At 37.9% G+C, this 20,785-nt stretch overlaps 1 protein-coding gene across 6 annotated transcripts in view; it reads left to right on the top strand.

The window, feature by feature from the left end:
- The window catches only part of UACA (uveal autoantigen with coiled-coil domains and ankyrin repeats), a 108,171-nt gene that overhangs the window by 74,189 nt on the left and 13,197 nt on the right, over positions 1–20,785 (top strand). For all 6 annotated transcript variants that reach the window (XM_066277947.1, XM_066277946.1, XM_066277944.1 and 3 more), the window contains 7 exons: positions 1,561–1,598; positions 4,722–4,790; positions 6,289–6,396; positions 6,925–6,957; positions 7,447–7,545; positions 18,279–18,315; positions 19,463–19,515. In XM_066277947.1, coding sequence (XP_066134044.1) covers positions 1,561–1,598; positions 4,722–4,790; positions 6,289–6,396; positions 6,925–6,957; positions 7,447–7,545; positions 18,279–18,315; positions 19,463–19,515 — 437 coding nt within the window. The remainder of the gene's footprint in view (positions 1–1,560; positions 1,599–4,721; positions 4,791–6,288; positions 6,397–6,924; positions 6,958–7,446; positions 7,546–18,278; positions 18,316–19,462; positions 19,516–20,785) is intronic.

Raw genomic sequence — 20,785 nt, 5'->3', positions numbered from 1 at the left:
AATCAAGTGTTTTAGTAATATATATATATACACACACACACACACACACACACACACACACATATCTATAGATATATAGATGAGGTAGGGTGAAGCTCTAAATTTTTATACTTCCAGTTTTAAAGGATCATTTTTCAAACTAGTATATAACACTGCTCACAAAAATTAGGGGATCAGGGGAACGTGCAGATACTCCAGTACTTTCAGCCTTGTGTATCATGCATTCTCACCAATGAAATAAAAGTTGGTTTTGCTTCTCATCTGCATAATTGAACAACTTTCTTTGACTTGTTTGCTTTTCTGATGTTCTCGTTTAATTTAAAAAAATCAAATCCTTTATTACTTCATATTCATTTTTAAATATCCCCTAATTTTTGTGAGCAGTATATATTCAATAATACTTACTGAATACTTGTGCCAAGTGCTTTTCTATGTTTACTAGAAAGCAATTGGAAAATACAGAAAAGAATGACAAATAAAATTAGCCACTCATCCTACTGCTGAGGAGCCTCTGTTAACATTTTGAGGAATACCTTTCAGCCTTCTCCCTGTGCATGCGATTGAGTAGAGTGAGCGAGTGGAGTGAGCTGTAGATTACTTTCTGTGTAATATATTTTGTAGACTTTTCCTTCATAAATAAATATTTTTTCTACAGTATGATTTTTATGGTTGCATAAAATTCCATCTATTTTTAAGTTTAAGCAATTTTCTGTAGGTATTTAAGTTGTTTATAGTTTTTACTAATATTATAAATAACAATTTAGTGACTGTCCTTATGCATAACTATTTTAGCATATTTTTATTATACCTTTTTTTTTATATTTTTCATAAGTGAGAAGCGGTGGGGAGGCAGACAGACTCCTGCATGCACCCTACTGGGATCCACCCGGCAAACCCACTAGGGGGCGATGCTTGACCCCTCTGGGGCATTGCTTTGCTGCAATTGGAGCCATTCTAGTGCCTGAGGCGGAGGCCATGGAGCCATCCTCAGCACCCGGGCCAACTTTGCTCCAATGGAGCCTTGGCTGTGGGAGGGGAAGAGAGAGATAGAGAGAAAGGAGAAGAGGAAGGGTGGAGAAGCAGATGGGTGCTTCTCCTGTGTGCCCTGGCCGGGAATTGAACCCGGGACTCCCACACACCGGGCCAACGCTCTACTGCTGAGTCAGTCAGCCAGGGCTTATTATACCCTTAAGATCAATTCCTAGAAATTGAATCATGGGTTCTCAGGGTCTGCACATTTTTTTTAAGCTTTTACTATATATTGACAAATTGCCTTTCAATTGGGAGTGTTTGATATATGGTAGTTTCTACCTGCCTCCCCTCCATAGCATTGAATATTATCTACCTGGATATTGTCATTGCAAAAAAAAAAAAAAAAAAGACTACTTTGCCAATTTGAGTTGTAAAAATGTTATTTCACTATTATTAACTGTAAGCTTTAAAGGAAACTTTAAAATTTAGTTTTCTCATATTGACTCAGTTGGGTAGTTAGGGAACTCATATCTACCCAAGTTAACCTGCTGTCTCACTTTCCTCTTCCTCATCTTTTTAACTCTTCAGGGAGAGAATTTTGGAAGAAAGGACCATCGTTACAACAGGTAGATCTTAATTTTAATTCAAAAAATTTTATGTATATATAAAATGCAGTTTAAGTAAAGTGCTTAGTAAAAGTGGTTAGTGATTTTGTATAACTGTTTTGAGTTTAAAAGCATTCCCCTCTCTCTGCTCAGTGAATCCTGCCCATATAGAACCTGGGTGTTAATAGCTGAGGTTTTGCCTAAATAATCTTGCTCAGTTTGAGACATTGGATTCAATTAAATGAGTGCATCCAGTGGGAAATAGGCAGCCCTTTGATTGCCGACCTGGAATATCCACCCTCCGAGTATGAGACACTGCATTGTGTGAGGTTCTTAAATGATGTGTTTTAGCCTGGCAGGTCGTGGCTGGGTTTTTTCTATTCTTCCTTAATGACGGATCATGTATTTACTGTTAAGGGAAATTCTCCCAACATGATAAGAAATGAAGAAAACAGAACTCAAAATCTATTATATATTGTGATTTCAATATGGCTATTAACATTTTGATTCCCTTTTTCTTTTCTGTATTTAATTTAATGAGGGCTTTTCCTTTAAAACAATACAGTGCATGCACTAATTCCTGCCTTGCACTAGTCTTATCAATTCACTCTTCAGCCCCGGTTCTGTGAGCCTCGTCTCAGTAAATGCCTTATCGTTCTTTCCTCATTTCACCCAGTCAGAATGGGGTGGGCTTCCGGCGCTGGTCCCTCTCAGTGCAGGCTGCTCCTCCTGCCGCTCTTTCCTTCCGGCTCTCAGCCTTTCTCTAGGGGGAGGCCTGGGCAGTGCCCGGCCCTGAACACAGCACCGTCAGGCACCCTTGGGCACCCTCTATGCAGTTCTTATCATCATTCTGCGTCATTTCTCTCCCTCTCACCCGAGTCAGAGCTGTAGGAAAGCCTGCTTCCCCGAGTCAGAACTAGGTAATACAGTCATGCATGGGTCTGCCTGCTGTCACTTTTCTTTTCCATCTGGAGCAGCTGTGCTGACCTACTCTCTTGTTCCTTGGATGACGTGCGTAGGGGTAGGGGAAGTGAAACATACAGTGTTGTCTGTCCAAGCCATCACACATAGAAGCAGAGAACGATGATGTCTGAAACATACAGATGTTTGAAGAACTCTTGAATATTAATATGGGGATGGTACTCTGCTCATTGAAGTCTAAAAGAATACATGGAGTTAATAATATTCTGCTGGGAACTGTAAAACTCACTTTTTCTATTTTTATTGAATACATTAAAAATATATTCTGTAAATTTAAGTATCTTCCAGTATTAAGGGGCATATGATCCCTGTTATCAAGAGGACTATAGTAGACTTTTTAAATTTTTATTTTTTAATTGGATTTATTGGGGTGATACTGGTTAACATAATTATACAGGTTTCAGGTGCCCAATTCTATAACACATCTCTGTACACTGTATTGTGTTCACCACCCCCCCAGTCAAATCTTCGGCCATCACCACTTACCCACCCCCACCCCCTCCCCCTCCTCTCCTCCCCACAATCACCCAACCACACTGTTCTGTGCCCATGTATTTTTTTCTTTGCTTTTATTTGTCCTTTTTTGCTCTATCCCTCCACCTGCCTCACCCAACACTCCCACCTGACAGCTGTCAGCCTGCTCTCTGTGTATGAGTCTGCCTCTGTTTTGCTTGTTAGTTCATTAGATTCCACATATGAGTGAACTCATATGGTACTTGTAATTCTCTGACTGGCTTATTTCACTTAGCACAATGCTCTCCAAGGCAATACAATTAAAAAAAATACAGTTATTTAGTTTGCCTAACAAGTATCTGTAGAACACCTATTACTGTTCTCAGTGCCGGGAGATGAGAGCATTCAAAGTTTCTACCTACAGAACTAGCTCTAGCCCAGTGAAAGAGATGACTGATGGCAGAGGAGCATTTGAGATCATAGCAGATGCTCTGAAGAACAGTGGAGCAGGATGAGATCAGGAAGAAAGGGGAGGGAAGCTAATTTAGACTGAGTGGTCAGCAAAGGCCTCTCCTACGAGGTGACAGTGAAGTTTGAACAGATCTGAAGGAGATGAGGGGGCCGCTGGGCTCTGTGGGTGGTGCCTTGTGGAGAGAGGAGAGGGACCAGGACCGAGCCAAGCCCCTGATGGGGGAGCACTGCAGGGACAGGAGTGTGTGCACTTCACAGAGCAGGTGTCCAGGCGCAGGCCATCAGGGGCCCTCTGAAGGTAAGTAAGGCAGTGGATGACAGGGCTAGTAGACTGGCCAGGTCCACAGGAAGAACAGCCCTGTGGTAGATGGAAAGAGGCTGTAAATAGTTTGGGCCAAATTGTAGATACAGGTGATCTTCTTAATGGGAAGCTGTCCCTCTAATTCTAAACCCAAACTCTTTGTTAGAATGATAGTTTAAACACTTGATTAAACAAAACTCAACAAATAATATGAAACATAAAAAATTATCTTGGGAAATTAAAGCATTAGCTTTTTTTTAGCTTTCAAATAGGAAGAAAGAAATAGCTTTCTAAACTATTGTGTGAGTTTAAAGGTCAGTTTGGGCAAGGAAAGGAGGTAGTTTGTTCTCTTGTTTAATAATTGTGTTTTTATTAAAGCAGATCTCTAAGCTAGAGTACAGTTTCAAAGCAGTAAGTGTACAAAACACATACCCAAGCAAGTCTTTAGAGATCTTTTGTGTAGTTCAGGCCAGAGGGCCGGCTGCCTCTTCCTTACCACACCCCTAGGTATTTTATTTCATCAGTCCTCAGAGAAAGAAATAATTTCCATATGCTCTTTCAACATTCTGTATCTTCCCCCCTCCTTGTTTTAAAAACTAAATCTTTCCTTTGGGAATGGTTAATGATGCTTTATGATACAACTCTAGTTTTCTGTCTAGTACAAATCCTCTCTTTCAGAACTTGGTGACTTTAGTACCAATAAGGATTTTAAATTGTGTTATTTTTTTCAGTATTTTAAAATAAATTATACTTGATTTATTTAAAACCAAAGGTGCTTTCAGTTCGGAGTTGCAAATGGAAACACTGCTGCCTGGTGTTATGTGCACCAAAGTTTAATGTTGAATAAACTGAGTCACTAATGGGGCCTGCTGCCTGTTGAGGAAAATGTGCATTTCTGTATTCTCATACTTGCCAACCTTTGTTCTCTTTTACCAAAGCGAGCTTTGCCGCACATGCTAGAGGAAGTAAACATGAAGCCAAATCAGAGGAAGCATCAGAGTATTCAGGTAAAAGGGAAAAAATGTGTACCTTTCTTTGTGAAGAATTGCATTGTTTTTTGCAGTGAGGTAGGGGAGGGAGAGGGAGCAAAATGGGAAGGAATTAGTGGGGAGCAGAGGGGCTTGTTACGTTTTGTAATTCCGTTCTCTTGTCTAGTACCTTCTGAAAGAATTGACTTTTGATGTGAATGTTTGGGGTGGTATTATCTTACAGGAAGTATTGCTTTAATATATATTAGGAAGCAAATAATTTAACAACTTTATATAACTTTTTGTTCATTTAAATATAAATATATCTGTTTTGGGCCATAAATGATAAATTGCTGTTCATTTTAGGTAACTAATTATAGTGATAAAATGATGGTTGTTAATGGAAATAGAATAAAATCTGGACTTCTGAAAGTGTTTTTATTTTGATTAAGAAAAATAATTTTGGCCTGACCTGTGGTGGTGTAGTGGATAAAGTATTGACCTGGAACACTGAGGTTCGAAACCCTGGGCTTGCCTAGTCAAGGCACATATGGGAGTTGATGCTTCCTGCTCCTCCCCCTTCTCTCTCTCTCTCTCTCTCTCTCTCTCTCTCTGCTCTCTAAAATGAATAAATAAAATCTTAAAAGAAAAATACCTTTAAAAATTTTTCTTAATTATACAGCATTTTGCCTTTATGTTTGTTAAAATGTTCATAAAATAATTAGTACATGTATTATGTTGACAGAAGATACCATAATTGAATGGTTTATCTTACAACTGAAATAAAAGTTGAATAGCTGTTTTTCATATGCTAGAACAAAATTACTTTGTATGGGTTTTATGGTTTACTATGCAGTGATAAGAAGGTGGAGTAGGCCCTGGCTGGCAGCTCAGCTGGTTAGAGCAGCGTCCTGAGGCACCAAGGCTGCGGGTCTGATCCCCAGTCAGGGCCCACACAGGAGTCACCCAATGAGTGCATCCATAAGTGGAACAACAAGTTGATGTTTCAGTCTCTCTCTCTTTCTCCCTTTCTCCCTTCCTCTTTTTCTCTAAAAATCAATATATAAAAATAAATTAAAAAATAAAAACGCAAAATATACAGTGTTAAATTGAAGCCTTAAATGTGTTTTTCAGAGCATTGAAATGATTATCAGTTTAACAACACAGCATTAGAATAGTTTTGTAAACTCAAGAGGGTTAAACAAAAGTTAAAATGGCATATTCTGCTGCCTTCTATTTCCAAACGATGCTTTTACTTTTTTATTAGTATCATGATGGTTTGCTGTCTTGTATATACTTATATTCATTGGATATAATAAGACTGCAATTTTCTATATTGTTTCTAATCTATGGACTTAAATCATTTGAATGTCATTGAAATTATTGTGTCATTATAGTTAAAGTCCTTTTATATATGCATAGTCCTTTTGTATATGATAGCAAATGGCTTTTTAAAATTTCTTCCATAAAAAAAATTTCTTCCATAAGAATCGCTCTTTTAAGGTTTGTCTAGCACCTGTTATCTTTACTATTTAAGGATCTGGAGATTGAAAATGGAGATTTGAAAGAGAGGTTGAGAAAAATTCAGCAAGAACAGAGAATATTACTGGATAAAGTCAATGGTTTACAACTACAGTTAAATGAGGTAAATGATCTGCATAATAAAAAAAGCCAAAATTATTTTGCTATCAGTAATCACTGTTGATAATAAATTGCTAATAGTCACCTGTCAGATCAAGTCAGGGTGCTCGGTGCTAAAGGAGCTAAAATCGAATCATTGCCCAAAGAAAGTTCTCTTACTGGGACGCTTGCCCAAAGCTTTTAATGTTCAGTATAAGAACAGAGAATACTGTTGGTATGTGATAGTTACACAGGACTAAACTATAGCTGGGACTGTGGATTGAAGAGGAAGGAGTAGACAGAAAATGTGAAGAGGAAGAACAGGTGGAAGTTGATAATTGATGAGTTCTCAGAAGAATCAAAAGAGCTTCTGCCCCTGGAGAGTGAGAAGAGTGAGTGACAGCTCAGAGGCGGCTGTGGTACTTAGACATTAGGAGCAGGGCCTTCCTTGTTTCTGCTCTTAAAGACACGTGCCAGTTTTTGTAAAGACAGTTGCAAGCTCAAGTCTTTTAACAAACTTTCAAGAATGAAAATACATTTTTTTTTTATTTAGGAAGTCATGGTTGCTGATGATCTGGAAAGTGAGGTAGGCTGATAAACTCTACTTTAAAGCTGTGAAGTGTTACGCAAAGTGAAGATGATATTGCAGTAGAGAGAGGATTAAGTCCTGAACTGATTTGGACACCAAGATCCTATTTCTGGCTATTGCTCCAAGGGAAAAGCAAAACCTACACATGGCCGGAAAAGTGTGTTTTGAGAATAGTGACCTGGATTATTGTTGGCATTTTGTTATGACCCCTGAATATCTAATTTTCTGCGAAGCTTTTCATGAGGAAATGTAAAATTCTAAATATTTTAAAGAAAATATCTAAGACAATTTTATATTATTGTATGTATTATATATTTTATTAGTATATTTATAGAAATTTCTAATTATACTAATAGTTAAAAAAGTTAGAGAACTCATTAACTGCAGTCCTCAGAATAATTCTAACTTGTGTTTCCTGAAACACATTTTTAACGCAATTTCAAGCCCTGTGTAATTTTGTCCTGTGTTTGTCCTTTTCCATTTCAGAAGGAAAAGCTGAAGTCCCTTTTGGCAGCTAAAGAAAAGCAACATGAAGAAAGCTTAAGAACTATTGAGGCTCTGAAAAATAGATATAAATATTTTGAGGTATAGAAGGCTTAAATAAATTATTTCACATAACTCATAACAGGTAGTGTTAAAGGGCTTGTAGTCGGACTTGAATCTGTTATTATGCTTTCTTTTGTAGTTTAAATAAATTGGACTTGTCAGTTTTTTTATTTAAAATTCCTGAGCTTGTTACCTTTTGGCAAGATTGGAGTAATTGCACCTTTTCGAGAGTTGTAAAGATTAAATGCCGTCATTGAAACTGACCAGCCAATTCAGGTCTAGTTTCTCCTCCTCAACCTTCCACATTGTCCATCCTTACCACTTCTAAACTTTGTATTTTTACCTGTACATTTGCAATGAGTGTGATGGCAATAACAACAAAACATCGTGTCAGTGAATAATGGTATTTTCAGGATTGTCTTAGAAAGAATTTCATACATTATGTGGATTAAATAGAATGTACTGTTTTGTGAAGAATAAGGCTCAGATCATATACTCATCTCTGGTTGGACCAGCTAACTTTTTCTCCAAGGCCATGTTTTTATAAAAAAATCTTTCTTATTGAAATATTTAAAAAGTACGCATGCTCCAAAGCCTCCTCACACTTGCTCCTGTCACTGCCCACTCTCTTTGCAGCCAGGGTGACCCCTTCTCTCACTTCTAACTGTGTGGATTCACTTTACAAGGCCATGATACGTATTTTATAAATGCCACTCATCACTAGGATCACTGAAGAGGGTGGCTTGTTCAGCATGAATCTTTATCTTTACTGGAGAAGATAGCTCCAAAGTACATAATAAAAGTAATTTTTTTTGTTTTGATTTTTCTTTAATTTTATTTTTCAATTATAATTAGCATTCAGTATGACTTTAAATTAGTTTTAGGTATATAGCATAGTGGTTAGACAATTCTGTAATTTTCGAAGTGGGCCCCCTGATGATTCAAGTGTCCACCTGGTACCATATATAGTATTTACAATATTATTGACTGTGTTCCCTGTGCTGGGGATTTGCATCCCATTAACTGTTTTGTAGTCTACCAATTTGTATATACTTCTTAATCCTTTCACTTTTTCACCCAACCTCCCATCCCCCTTGCTCTTTGGAATCATCAGTCTGTTCTCCGTATTTATGACTGTTTCTGTTTTGTTTGTTGTTTTATTTTGTTCTTTAGACTTCATATATACATGCAACCATATGGTATTTTGTCTTTTTCTGTCTGACTTATTTCACTTAGCCCAGTACCCAGTTCCATCCATGTTGTCATAATTGGTAACATTTCATTCTTTTTTAATGGCTGAGTCATATTCTGTTGTATATATGTACTACATCATTGTTATCCACTCATCTATTCATGGGCACTGGGGCTATTCTCAGATCTTGGCTATCGTAAACAATGCTGCAGTGAACATAGAGGTGCATTTTTTTTAAATTAGTTTTTCACGTTTCTTCAGATATATTCCCTGAAGTGGAATCCCTAGTCATAAGGTAGTTATATTTTTTAACTTTTTGAGGAATCTATATACTGTTTTCCATAGTGGCTGCATCAGTCTGCCTTCCCACCAGCAGTGCACAATGAGGGTTCCCCTTTATCCACATCCTCACCAATATTTGTTTGTTGATTTATTGGTGATAGCCATTCTGACAGGTGAGAGGTGATATCTCATTGTGGTTTTAATTTGTATTTCTCTGATGATTAGTAACAATGAGCATCTTTTCATTCTGTTGGCCATCTGTATGTTTTCCTTGGAGAAGTACCAATGCAGGTCCCCTACCCTTTTTTAAATTAGATTGTTTGTTTTTTTTGGTGTTGAGTTGTATAAGTTACAAGTTTTGGCTCCTAACCCCTTGTCTGATGTATCATTGGCAAATATCTTCTTCCAGAGGGTTGTTTGCTTTTTAATGTTGTTGATGGTTTCCTTTGCTGGGAAAAAAACTTTTAGTTTAATATAGTCTTATTTATTTTTTCTTTTGTTTCCCCTTCCCCAAGGAAACATGTCAGAAAATATACTACTAAGAGATATGTCAGAGATTTTATTGCCCATGTTTTCTTCTAGGAGTTTTATGGTTTCAAGTCTTTACATTTAAGTCTTTAATCCATTTTGAGTTTATTCTTGTAAATCGTGTAAGAACGTAGTCTGGTTTCATTTTTTAATTTTTTTGTATGTATCTGTCCAATTTTCTCAATGACATTTATTGAATAGACTGTCTTTACCCCATTGTATGTTCTTGCTGTCTTTGTCATATACTAATTGACTATACAGATGTGGGCTTATTTCTGGGCTCTCTGTTCTGTTCCATTGATCTATGTATCTGTTTTTATAGCAGTACCATGCTGATTTGATTACTATAGACTTGTATTATAGTTTGATATCAGGTAACATGACACCTTCAATTTTGTTTTTCTTAAGATTGCTGTGGCTCTTCAGGATCTTCTCTGGTTCCATATAAATTTTTGGATTATTTTTTCTAGTTCTGTGAAAAATGCCATTGCCATTTTGATAGGAATTGCATTGAATCTATTGATTGCTTTGGATAGTATGGATATTTTAATGATATTAATTCTTCCTATTTATGAACATGGCATATACTATCATCTATTTGTATTTTCTTTTTTTTTTTTTTACAGAAACAGAGAGAGAGTCAGAGAGAGGGACAGACAGGAACAGACAGACAGGAACGAAGAGAGATGAGAAGCATCAATCATTAGTTTTTCGTTGTGACACCTTAGTTGTTCATTGATTGCTTTCTTATATGTGCCTTGACCGTGGGCCTTCAACAGACTGAGTGACCCCTTGCTCAAGCCAGCGACCTTGGGTCCAAGCTGGTGAGCCTTGCTCAAACCATATGAGCCTGCGGTCAAGCTGGTGACCTCAGGGTCTCAAACCTCGGTCCTCCGCATCCCAGTCTGACGCTCTATCCACTGGGCCACCACCTGGTCAAGCTTCTTTCTTTTTAAAAATTTTTTTTATTTTTGTAAGAGGAGAGGAGGCAGAAAGACAAACTCCTGCATGCGCCCCGACCGAGATCCACCTGGCAAACCCAGTAGGGGGCGATATGCTCCCCCTCTGGGGCTTGCTCATTGCTCAGCAACTGAGCTCTAATTAGCGCCTGAGGCAGAGGCCATGGAGCCATCCTCAGTGCCCAGGGCCAACTCACTCCAAGCGAGCCATGACTGCAGGAGGGAGAGAGAGAGACAGAGAGAGAGAGAGAGAAAGAGAAGCACAAAGGGGAGGGATAGAGAAGGAGATGGTCACTTCTCCTGTGCTAGGAATAGAACTCGGGACATCCAATGCTCTACCACTGAGCCAAACAGCCAGGGTTTATTTGTATTTTCTTAAATTTCTTCCTTTAGTGTCTTATAACATTTTGAGTGTAGATCTTTGACTTTTTGTTTAACTTTATTCCTAGGTATTTTATTTTTTTGATGCAATTGTAAGTGCAATTGTTTTCTTAATTTCTGTTTCTGATACAGTACTTCATTTTTAGTGAATAAAAATGCAGCCAATTTCTAAATATTTATTTTGTTTCTTGCTACTTTACTGAATCAATTATCAATGTTAGTAATTTTTGGTAGAGTCTTTAGGGGTCTTTAGATCTATCATGTAATGTGCAAATAACTACTGTTTTACTTTTTTCTTTCCAATTTGGGTGCCTTTCTTTTTTTTTTTCCTTCTCTGATTCCTGTGGCTAGGACTTCCAATATTATGTTGAATAAAAGTGGTGAAAGTCAACATCTCTGTTTTATTTTTTATCTTTTTCTTTCTTTTTTAAATGAGAGAAGGGGAGATAGTGAGAAAGACTCACACATGTGCCCTGACTGGGATCTACCTGGCAACCCTCATCTGGGGCCAATATTCAAATCAACTGAGCTATCCTCAGAACCTGAGGCTGATGCTTGGACCAAGTGAGCCATCCTCAGTGCCTAGGGTTGACTCTTGAACCAATGGAGCCACTGGCTGTGGAAGGGAAAAGGGAGAGGAGGAGGAGAGAGAAGAAAGGAAGGAAAGGGCAAGAAGCAAATGGCTGCTTCTCTTGTGTGCTGTGACTGGGAATTGAACCCAGGATATCCATATGCTGGGCTGACTCTCAATCCACTGAGCCAGCTGGCCAGGATGTTATTCTTGATCTTAAGGAAAACACTTTTAGCTTTTCCCCATTGAATATGATGTTATCTGTGGGTTTGTCATATATGGCCTTTATTATGTTGAGTTATGTTCCCTCTCTTTTCACTTTGCTTAGAGCTTTTATCATAAATGGATGGTAGATTTTGTCAAATTCTTTTTCTGCATCTATTGATATGATCATATGCTTTTTATCCTTCATTTTGTTTAAGTGGTTTGTCATGTTAATTGATTTGCAGTTATTGAACCAACCCTGCATCCCGGAAATAAATTCCACTTACCATGCTGTATGATCTTTTTTATGTATTCCTGGATTCAGTTTGCTAATATATTGCTAAGGATTTTTGCATCTGTGTTCATCAGGGATATTGGTTTATAATTTTTTTGCTAATGTTCTTGTCTGGCCTTAGAATCAGGATAATGCTGGCCTCATAAAATGAGCTTGGGAGCCTATCCTTTTCTTGAATTTTTTGGAATAATTTGAGAAGGGTAGGTTTTAATTCTTCTTTGGTAAATTTGTGAACCCACCCAGTCCAGTACTTTGTTTGTTGGGAGTTTATGGATTATTGATTTGATTTTGTTGGTTGTAAATGGTCTGTTCAGATTTTCTGTTTCTTCTTGATTCAGTCTTGGAAGATTGTATGTTTCTTGGAATTTATTAATTTTTTTCAGACTATCCAGTTTGTTGGCATACAGTTGTTTATAGTATTTTCTTATAATCTTTTATATTTCTGTGGTGTCAGTTGTAACTTCTTAATTATGATTTTATTTATTTGTGGAGTCTCTTTTTTTTCTTGATGAGTCTGATCAAAGGTTTATCAATCTTGTTTATGTTTTCAAAGAATCAGCTCTTGATTTCATTGATTTTTTTGTGTTGGTTTTTCAGATTCTATTTTGTTTATTTCCACTCTGATGTTTATTATTTTTTTCCATCATCTATGTACTTTGGGCTTTGTTTGTTCTGTTTCTAGTTTCTTTAGGTGCAAGATTAGATTGTTTATTTAAAAATTTTCATGTGTCATGAAGTAGGACTGTATTCTAAGAATTCTCCTGTTAGGACTGCTCTCACTGTGTCTCACAGATTTTGGGTTGTTGTACTTTTCATTTTCATTTGTCTCAGGGTATCTTTTGATTTATTTCTTGATCTCATTGCTGAGTAACATGTTATTTAGTTTCCATATATTTATGTGTTTTTCAGTTTTCTTCTTTTAATTGATTTCTAGTTTCATACTATTTCTTTTATTAAGTAAGAGGAGGGGAGGCAGGGAGGCAGAGAAGATAGACTCTTGCATGCGCCTGGACTGGGATCTATGCAGCAAGTCCACTAGAGGGCAGTGCTCTGCCCATCTGTGACCACTGCTCCATTGCTCTGAACGGAGCTATTTTAGTGCCTGAGGTGAGACCATGGAGCTATCCTCAGCACCTGGGGCCAAGTTACTCAAACCATTCAACCCATGGCTGCAGGAGGGGAAGAGAGAGAGAGAGAAGGAATGAAGAGAGAGGGTGAAGGAGCAGATGGTCACTTCTCCTGTGTGCCCTGACCAAGAATCAAACCCAGGACTTCCACATGCTGGGCCAACACTCTACCACTGAACCAACTGACCAGGGCAGTTTCATACTATTGTGGTCAAAGAATATGCTTGATATGATTTCAGTCTTCTTAAATTTATTGGGACTTGTTTTGTGGCCTAATTTCTCATCTATCCTGAAAAACGTTCCATGTGCACTTAAAAAGAATGTATATATTCTGCTACTTTAGGATGAAATGCTCTGAAAATATCAATTAAATCCATCTGGTCTAATGTATCGTTTAAGGCTGCTGTTTCTCTTTTGATTTTTTTTGTCTGGAAGATCTATCCATTGATGTCATTGGGGTGGTTAAACCCCTTGCTGTAGTTGTATTACTGGCAGTCTCTCCCTTTATATCCATTAATATATGTAGGTACTCCTATGTTGCATGCATAAATGTTTACAATGGTTTATCCTCCTATTTAAATTGTTGTCTTTATCATTATGTAGTGTCCTTCTTTGAGTGTTATTATAGCCTTTAAATAAAGTGATTTTTTTTCATTGCCATTTGCATGGACTATCTTTTTCCCATCCCTTTACTTTCAGTCTATATCATCTTTCAATTTGAAGTGCATTTCTTTTAGACAGCTTATGTATGGGTCTAGTTTTCTTATCTATTCAGCTGCCCTATGTTATTTGGGGGGTTTTAACCATTTACACTTAAAGTGAGCACTGATAGGTATGTAGTTGTTGACGCTTTATTATTCATATTTATATTTCTTTTTTTCCCTTTATCTTAAGTCCCTTTAACATTTCTTGTAACATTGGTTTGGTGACTATGAACTCCTTTAGTTTTTCTTGTCTGGGAAGCACTTTATCTCATCTTCAATTTTAAATGTTAGCTTTACTGGGTAGGTCCTTGATTTTTATCACTTTATATCACTTTGAATATTTCATGCCCATCCCTTCTGGCTTGATGTTCTTCTCTTGAGAAATCAGCTGACAGTCTTATGGGAGCTTTCTTGTAGGTGATTAACTGTCTTTGTCTTGTTGCTTTTGAGATTCTCTTTGTCTTTATCCTTTGCTGTTTTAATTATGATGTGTCTTGGTGTGGGCCTTTTTGGGTTCATCTTGTTTGAGACTCTGTGCTTTCTGGACTATTGTATCCTTTTCCTTCACCAGGTTTGGGAAGTTTTGAGTCATTATTTCTTCACATAGGTTCTCAACCTCTTGTTCTCTTTCTTCTTATTCTGGTACCCCTATAATGTGGGTGTGTGTATGCTCAGTGTTGTCCCAGGGACCCCTCAATCTATCCTTATTTTTCTTATTGAAACAAATTTTTTTCCTTTTTGCTTCTCTGATTGTTTTCTTCACCCTTGTCTTTCAAATTACTGATTTGATCCTCTACTTTCTGCTGTTGATTCCTTCTAGTATATTCTTCATTTCTGTTATTGTTTTCTCCATTCTGACTTGTTATTTTTTATGGCTTCTGTGTCCTTTTTTATGCTTGCTATCAAGTTTTCACTGAGTTCCTTGACCATCCTTATAACCATTGTTTGAACTCTGTATCAGGTAGATTGCTTGCCTCCATTTTGTTTATTATTTCTTCTGCTTCTGTGTTTGTTTCTATTTATTAAGTAGATCTGTTATGCCTCCTAGTTGTCAGGGTGGCCTTATGTAGTAGGTGCCTTGTGTGACCCAGTGGCAATCTTTCTGGTCACCTGATCTAGGTGCTCCAAGTATGTGGGTTATGTGTTTGCTCCTGTGTAGTTAAGCATTGGTTGCTTTTGACACATCCATGGATGGGGTCGATGCTCAGGCTGTCTGGCTATGAAGATTGGCTGTGACCACAGTGTACAAGCTGCTAGGCAGGGGCTGACCCCATAGAACAGAATCTGTCCCAGCAGAATTTGGTGCCTGCTGAGACCGCCCTTCGGGTTTGCCACTTACGGAGCTGGTTGTGTAGTGCTCTGTTATGGTCTGAAGCCATCACATGGTGTGTTGGTTCTTAGACCTTTGGAGAAGAACACTGGTATAGCTTAATGTCAGGTGCTGTGACCACACCCAGAGCTACCTGTTAGGAGACACAAAGCAGTGCATGATTGGTAGCCACTTGTGCTGGGCCTAGGTGTGCGTGGGAGGTGCTAAGCTGTGAACTGAGGCCAGCTGCCACCCATACCCAAGGCACCCTGAGACCTTTTACCACTGGTTAGTTGTCTGCAAGGCTCAGCAAGTGAAAGAGCCTGAGGTGGTACGCATCTTGGGTAAGGCAATTCTCAGTGAGTCACCAGGGAGATATGAGTGATGTTCATCAGATTGATACAGCTTCACACTCAGTGATTTGCTGGATCTGAGGCAACTCAATGAAAGTCTCAGGGTACATCAAGGGCAGCTATCACCCCTGGGGCCTGCAGACCTTTGTGATGGGGTCTTAGGGAGTTGACAGGTTGGAGCTAGTAGAATTCATCAGGCTAATACAGATTAGGATTTGGCTTTATAAAGAGAGGGCTCAACAAAGGTACCTGTCAGCCGGTGGGAAAATGGTCCTTGCCTTGAAGCAGTACAACTCAGTTTTTCCCTGTGTTGTCTCAGCACCCTCAGAGCTCAATCAGAATTTCTTGAAAGTTTTGTAAGACAGACTGCAGTGCAGGCCCAGGTTTGTTACAGCAGACAGGTCTTAGGTGGTGTACAAGTGGGGTGGGGTGGGGCCTCAGGGAGTCATCAGGGTGCAGCTAGTGTAGCTCACCATGTAATGCCAATTTGGGGGAAGGCCCAACCCAGGAAAGGTAGTGGACTTGGGCTAGGTGGGAGGAAGGCTTCTCCTCTGACCTTTGTGCTTTCCCTCTGACCCTTGTGTTGACATTACTCAGTCTCCCCATGTATGACTGCTGGAATTTAGGGTGAGTGCTTGCGACTTAGTTTCTGTGCTGGCCCTTTAAGAGGATGCCTGGTCTTCCATCAGCCTTCCATGTCACCCAGGTAGATAGAATACCTGCTGATTTTCACATCCAGATGTTTTGTGGGCTCCTCTTCCAGGCTGGGAAGTCCAGCATGGGGCTGAGGGCACTTGCTCCTTAGGATGGACCTTTGAGCTGAGATATCCCTCCCAATTCACAACCACCTCACATGGCTATGGGGCCAGCCCATTTCATGTCTCTGCCCCTCCTGCCAGTCTCAATATGGCTTCTGTAAATCCTTAGTTATAGGTCTTCTGTTCAGGTAGTCCTCAGATGGCTGTTTAGGTGGAGTGTTGTATAATTAGTTGTACTTATAGTGAGGCACAGCATGATCTGCCCATGAGGGGTTTACAAGTAGTAAGTGGCAGAGCCAGAACTCAAACCTAGTCAATCTGGCTTCTTTGTGCTCTTCACTACTGCACTAATTCCATGCTCAGAATCGCTTGGATGAGAAAATACACATATGTATATGTGCCCTCCGAAGTGTTCTTCCAAGCTTGGCACCTGTAATTGGGTACTACTTATGTATTACTTTTCTCCTGACTCATCTGTTAAGAATAAAATATTTTTCTATAGCTTTAGACAAAATTATAGAGTCAGCTCAGTAACTTTCAGTGAGGTTATAATAAACTATAGAAAATTACATTTTTTCTTATAAAAACAATACATACATGTTTTAGAAAAATTAGAAAATGTAGTTAAACTAAAAGCAGAAAATGAGCATTTCTGTAATCCAGCACTCCTAGCACCTGACTGATATACTTTCAGACCTCTTCTTTGTGCATACCTTGTTACATGCACATGTAACGATTGCAAATATTGTATACCCTGTTTTGTAACTTTTTTCACTCAATATAAAGGAGACATTCTGTCCAGTTAGTACATAATTGTTAAGATAAATTCTTATACTAGAAGTGATTTTTCATTTTCAAAAAGAAAAGTACAGAGCCCACTTTGTATGTGACTCAGTATTTATGAAAACAGCCATACAAACTGAGAATTCACCCTTTACAACATTGACTCTTCTCTGCTGTATTATCTCACATGCTTAAACCCTTCCGAAACTGCCAACAGAAGTGCTGTTATGTGTAATACTTAATGTGTAGGCATTCCCTTATGCTTATAGAAAAAAATGCAGGGAAATAGGGATATTTTAGAATGAGGCTAATTTTGTTATATTGAAAGTATTCATTTTTATTTGCATAATCAAGAAAAGGTAATAAACCCAAATTAAGTTTTTTGAAACCCTTAGGTTCATCAGCCTCTCATCCACCACACATTTATAAGTCCATTTATTAGCTATTGCCAACTCTAGTATTAAATATTACATAGGACAAGAAGCTTAACTAGTGTTTACATACATATCTCCATACCTTTGCGGCAGTGAGGATTAGTGGAGGTGGCATTAATTTGTAGAACCATGGACCATTTTTACTGTGGTCTCCTATATCAGAGTTTGACACACAGCTAATAGTAGTCATCACACATATACAAACATGAACTACACCTGCATATCTTCACTCTTGAAGGTATAATGTTTTAAATTATATGTTAGGTTTCTTTGCATTTGGCTTACTTGGAGAAAGGAGCAATCCAAATATATTTTGATTCAGAGTACCTGAGGTTTCTCTGTTCTCCTTTTCTTGATGTATTGATGGGTTTATTATCGATTGTGGGTCTTCGCCTCAATTTCATTTCCTGCTCTCTGTATGCTTTTGCCTTCAAAAGTAATGGGGAGTCTATAAATTGTGAAAGAAGAGCTTCACACTAATTGTTCATAGTCAATGAAGTAGGGTTCCCACTTCCAGCAGTAGGAACCTCATGTGGCGCAAATGTGCTATTTCCTTAGAGGAAAAGCAGCAGCAAAGAATAGGCATTGAAAGTTATTTCAATTTATTCTGAGATCACTTTGTTTTTACTTTTGACCAATAAAATTTTTCTGTGAAACACTTGGCTGCTTTTATTAAAATGTTTAGTGAATTAGTTTATTCCCAGCTGATCTCTAATTGTTGCTAGTGTCTTTGTGGGTTCTAGTTAGAATAATACCTCTCAGAAGAAAAAAAAAGGGATGTCGAAAATGTGGTTTTAATGACTGGCTCAGTTAAAGCTGAAATACATATAAAATACAACAAAAATGAAGTGGTATTCACCGAAAATGTTTTCATTTATGCTTCTGATTTCAGAGTGATCACGTAGGATCAGGAAGTCATTTCAGTAGCCGTAAGTACAAAAATGTCGATTATCATTACCATTCACCCAGTTTAAGCAAAGAAGAATGTTTGTGCCTCTTTATTTTGTCAGACTGTATATGCCACACCTACTGCTGAACCTCATCTAACTCCTCGCATGTGAGCCTCAGTTCACGTCCTGGCGCAGCCTCTGACGTGAGATCCGCTTGACGCCGCGCTGACTTTTCTTAACACCTGCTGTAAAACTGTATAATATGAATGACCCATTTTGCCTTATTGGTTAGAAGACATTTATCTTGTGATATTTGGCACTTGTTTTTTTTATTATGGAAATAAACATAGTTTTCTGATCTGGGGAAATCTTTGGATCTAGTCTCAATGTAGGTAATAATTTTTAAATTAGAAGTTCCATAAACAATTTTTTTTAGGTGAGAGGAGGAGAGATAGACTCCCGTATGCGCACTGACTGGGATCCACTTGGGCAACCCCATCTTGGGCCAATGCTGAGTACCGAACTATTTTTAGTGCCTGAGGCTGATGCACTCCAATGGAGGTATCCTTAGCACCCAGGACCACACTTGAAACAATCTAGCCACTGGCTGTAGGAGGGAAAGAGAGAGAGAAAGGGGGAGAGGGAGTGGGGGAAAAGCAGATGGTTGCTTCTCCTGTGTGCCCTGACCAGGAATCAAACCCAGGATATCCATGTGCTGGGCCAATGCTCTATCCACTGAGGCACTGCCCAGCGCCAACAGCTTTTCATTTTAATACTACATAATTAATCTTCACTTTTGTTTATTATTTTCCAATTTTAAACAGTTTTTTTAGAATATTTTTTGCTTCCCAGTGAATATTAATATTTATCGTATAGATTGCAAAACACCATATTTATTTTGACCGATTATAAGATACATGTTTTATAATAATCATGTAGATTATTAAGCCTAACAGTGTTGTGTATTTCTGAAAGTGAACATATCGTCTATTCAGAACAAGATACTTCCCTTTTGTACAAAGAAAAAAGCAAAACTATGGCTATTTTAGAATAGGGATCATTTTATACAGTAACTCATGCTTCTCTTTTTTTTGAAAAATAAAGGAATATTAATAACACCAAATGAATACTTAGCCTACTTTGGTGAGGATATTGAAGCTGATATCATTTACTTGGATTTATTTAGGAAAAGAAGATGTGCTTCTTAAACAAGGTCAAATGTACCTGACAGACTCACAGGTAATACTGTTTTTTAATGAAAAATGTTATTAAAAATATTTTTACCTTTTGAAAAATAACAACTTGCATATTTATGAAGAATATATACATTGTATATGGTTTTAGTATAAAAAAATTGGTATTGAATTCTTTAGTTTAATAAAAGCAGATCTTATTGTTTCTGGTGCCCCCTAGCGTGTTTTTGATGACAGTAGTTCAAATAAGAGATTGGAATTACCATTTCGTGGTCTTCACAGTAAGCCTCTGTTACAGCAGATGGTTAACTCTTCATGTTTTCCCATAAAAAGGGGAAGATGAAATGAATAATTAAAAAGTCTTTTTTTTTTTTGGCTTTGAAATACGTTCTTTCCTTGCTTTCAAATATACTGTGCTTTAGAAATTTACCTCAAAAATAAAGCTTCCAAAAGGAAGTGTTGTCTTTTTTTTTACTTATCTGTTTGTCAGTTTTAGTTTCCAGTGGAAACATGGTTTGCATTTCTAGTACCTCCTGTGGGCTGCAGAACTGACACACATTGGGGCTTTAAGGGTTGTTTTACATGCCCCCATCTGTAGGTAGAGGGAATTAGTGTACACAATGTCAGATCACTTTAAGCTGGAGACGTCTAATATTCTAAGTTGAGAGAATGGATATCCTTCAACTGAGTAACATTTCAGAAAATCAGAAAATATTTGATTGTAATTAAATGAGTATGGAGATTGTGCAGGTATGTAACTTGGTAGTAGATTGTATTCATCGTAGTCTGATTATAATTCTTAAGTTGAAAGATAATGGGAAGTAAACTGAAGCTGGGAAGCTTTTCCATGTTGTCAGTCTTCTTCTTGACCCTGGGAAGGTAGTGGGCCTAGTCCACACAACTCTGCGATGGCAGGGCGCGCTTATGGCACACAGCTTTGCCCGTGCGTTAGTGCCTGTGAGGAGCCCTTCTTGTCACTGGCTGTGTGGGGAAAATAGTTAAATTTAGTCTTTCAGGGGTGTATGTTCTGATGTTTATTAACTGTTACACTAAGAAGTTTAATTATACATTTTTTTAGCATTTGATAGAGGGAACAAAATGTCAATCAAATTTTATAGCAAGATTGTATGCAGAGTTCTAATTTATCTTTGTATTTGAGAAGAAAACTTGTTTGTCTTTTGTGGGTTGACCAACATTCTCTTGACTTCCTTTTTAGCTAGGTTCCTTTTGGTGGTATATTTATAATTTAAGATTATTCCATTGGCGTTAACAATGACTGTACTTAGAAGCCAATACTATTTTATCAGAAATTAAAT

This window comes from Saccopteryx bilineata, chromosome 4, assembly GCF_036850765.1.
Source record: "Saccopteryx bilineata isolate mSacBil1 chromosome 4, mSacBil1_pri_phased_curated, whole genome shotgun sequence".
Taxonomy (NCBI): domain Eukaryota; kingdom Metazoa; phylum Chordata; class Mammalia; order Chiroptera; family Emballonuridae; genus Saccopteryx; species Saccopteryx bilineata.
The sequence above is the reverse complement of the archived record's forward strand: the minus strand, read 5'-3'. Positions and strand labels throughout refer to the sequence as shown.